Source organism: Cyprinodon variegatus, unplaced genomic scaffold (assembly GCF_000732505.1).
Source record: "Cyprinodon variegatus isolate N-32 unplaced genomic scaffold, C_variegatus-1.0 Scaffold729, whole genome shotgun sequence".
NCBI lineage: Eukaryota > Metazoa > Chordata > Actinopteri > Cyprinodontiformes > Cyprinodontidae > Cyprinodon > Cyprinodon variegatus.
Window position 1 is genome coordinate 395,686 of NW_015151182.1, and position 2,462 is coordinate 398,147.

The window sequence follows — 2,462 nt, forward strand, 5'->3', positions numbered from 1 at the left end:
CTGAGCCACTCTAACTATAAGCTTTATCAAAAAGGAAAGTTTTAAAAGTAGACAGGGTGTCTGCCTCACCGACTAAAACTGGAAGTTGGTTCCACAGGAGAGGAGCCTGATAACAAAAAGATCTGCCTCCCATTCTATTTTCAACTGGTGGGAATTTCTAAATAATTGTTAAAGTAAATTATAAAGGCAAAATAATCAAATCAGTTATGGTCTCTTGTGTCCTCACACATCATTGTAATAAATTCATACTTCAAAAACGGATCTAAAAAAGTCATACTTTTTTTTAAATTAGTGTTTAATTATATTTTTTATTATGAACATAAATAATCTTATTCCATTGGCAAATTGCCTAACTTACCTGATCAAATCTATTGAAAATACAACAATTTGAAGAGAAATGTTCCTGATTAGATTTCAATTTGTGTCTTGTATGTTTTCAGGGGACTGCCCATGTTTACAAAGCAGTACATGGTCACTAATGTAGGAGAATGAAGGGCCATGCAGAGGATCAGTGGCACAAAGTGAAATGAAATAAGCAATTAGTGATTACTAAATCCTTTTCTTTCTCTTTTTTTTGCCTTAGATTATTGCCTTTCCTTATTATTAATTTTTTAAGCTTTATTAAATAATTTTTGTACTACAAAAAGTTACAAGTACAATTTCTAAAGAATAATCGCCAGGGTTTGAACAAAAATAGTAATAATAAATAAAAAAATAACCGAATAAACGTAAAAATAGTAAAGTGATTGAGTAAAGCTAGACATAGAAGACATAGAAGCATATAAGGGGATTACATAAATATTTTGAATTTAGAGCATAGACATAAAGTTTTAACAGCCTTTTTTTATTAGAAGGGGATAATATAGAGAAATAAATTGTTGCTTCCTTTAAGAAAGAAATACATGAGGGTTTAGTCATAGTAAATTACCATTTATGGATATAAAATTTGGCCAAGAGAAGCAAAAGATAACATAAAAAGAAAGGGTCAGAGAGTTCTTTTTTGTGTTCTGTAATTCCAAGTAAAACATCCTTAAAATAAAGTTAATTGAATTGGATTATTTTGAGTAGAGTCTGTCCTACATACCCCGGTACGCTAGGGGGCCGTAGTCACTGTGTGACGACATTCCAATCCGCCATTAAACACAAAGAAGATTGTGGAGAAGAAGATGATGAAGGAGCCTTGTCCTTCGTTTTTTCGTGGGTTTCTGACACCAGAGCAGCGGTTCGGCTTAATGAAGCTTTTGGATAGAAACAGCAGCAGTAGGGAAGCTCTGGAAAGACGAGTTACGGTTAGAAGCTGAGCTGGATCTGCTCGGTAACTGTTGGAAAAGTTCGGAGGGAGAAAAGCTACCAGAGATGTGGAGACAGCAGGACAAACAGCGACCTGATGCTGCAGAGGAGCAGGACGCGGATTATAACCCGTTAGACCGGCTGCACAGATTGGGTCTGTATGCTTTGATTCTCCTCAATCAATCCGCGGAGGTTAGCTTAAGGTTCACACGCATAGAGGCTGCTCAGGTGAAACGTCAGCGCGTCCGCCATATTGCGAGTGGCAGGTCGCCTGGCAACCAACAGCAGTTGGGGAAAGGGGTCAACAGAATAAAAGAGACACTGACATTTAAACACATTAATTATAAGCTATTTTTGTACAAAGAACATGTTAATATAAGGAATAAAAATTTGTAATAAGGTAAATATTATTGATGTTCTCATTATAACCCTCTATTGAAACTTATTTTAATGTTATTTTGTAAATGGTGTTGCTAATTCAGTGGATGTGGTCATGCTCTATGTTGTTTTTCATGTTGCTATAAACAGGATTTTTTTTTTTTTTTTTTTTTGTCTTTGGGATTTTCAATAAATCTTAGTATGGGATCCTTTTTGATAAACCATTTTCAAATGATCTCTATCAAAGGTGTAACTTTGTGATAAATGAAAGTTGGTGGGGACGCTCTGAGGGTGGGGGCAGATGGATCTACAGTTACTCCATCTGAACGCTTTCATTAGGTTTTTGTATTTTCCAAAAATGAGCTCAAACATTTATTTATTGAATGCTTTCCTATTGTCGAGAACAAAAGAGAATCATAATACACCAATATTTATATTTATAGATAGTTAGAGAGATGCCTTTTAGTGCATTATATATATAATAATGATAGTAATAATAATACTTTGGACTTGTAATGCACTTTATATTTAACCAAATCTCAAAGTGCTACATAGTAAAACAGCTAGTAAAACACATGGAGAGCCTGAGGAATAAAAAAGTCAATTATTTTCGACACTCAAGAATGCATCACGATACGATTTGATTCGATTAATTGGTTCGTGTTTTTTTTTTTTTTTTTACACCTTACAGGCTAGACAGTGTTTCAAATTTGAAATAAATCAATGAAAGCTGTAATATCTTTATTCATTTTTTTGAGAAACAACAGCAAATAACAGAAGTAGAAAAGTTGTTT

At 34.0% G+C, this 2,462-nt stretch overlaps 1 protein-coding gene across 1 annotated transcript in view; it reads left to right on the plus strand.

Moving 5' to 3' along the window:
• The first annotated feature begins 1,166 nt into the window (after positions 1 to 1,166).
• The window catches only part of LOC107097861 (zinc finger protein OZF-like), an 8,666-nt gene continuing 7,370 nt past the window's right edge, over positions 1,167 to 2,462 (plus strand). Inside the window, exon 1 of the mRNA XM_015395184.1 lies at positions 1,167 to 1,444. Within this exon, the coding sequence (XP_015250670.1) occupies positions 1,357 to 1,444 (88 nt within the window). The 5' untranslated portion in view covers positions 1,167 to 1,356. The remainder of the gene's footprint in view (positions 1,445 to 2,462) is intronic.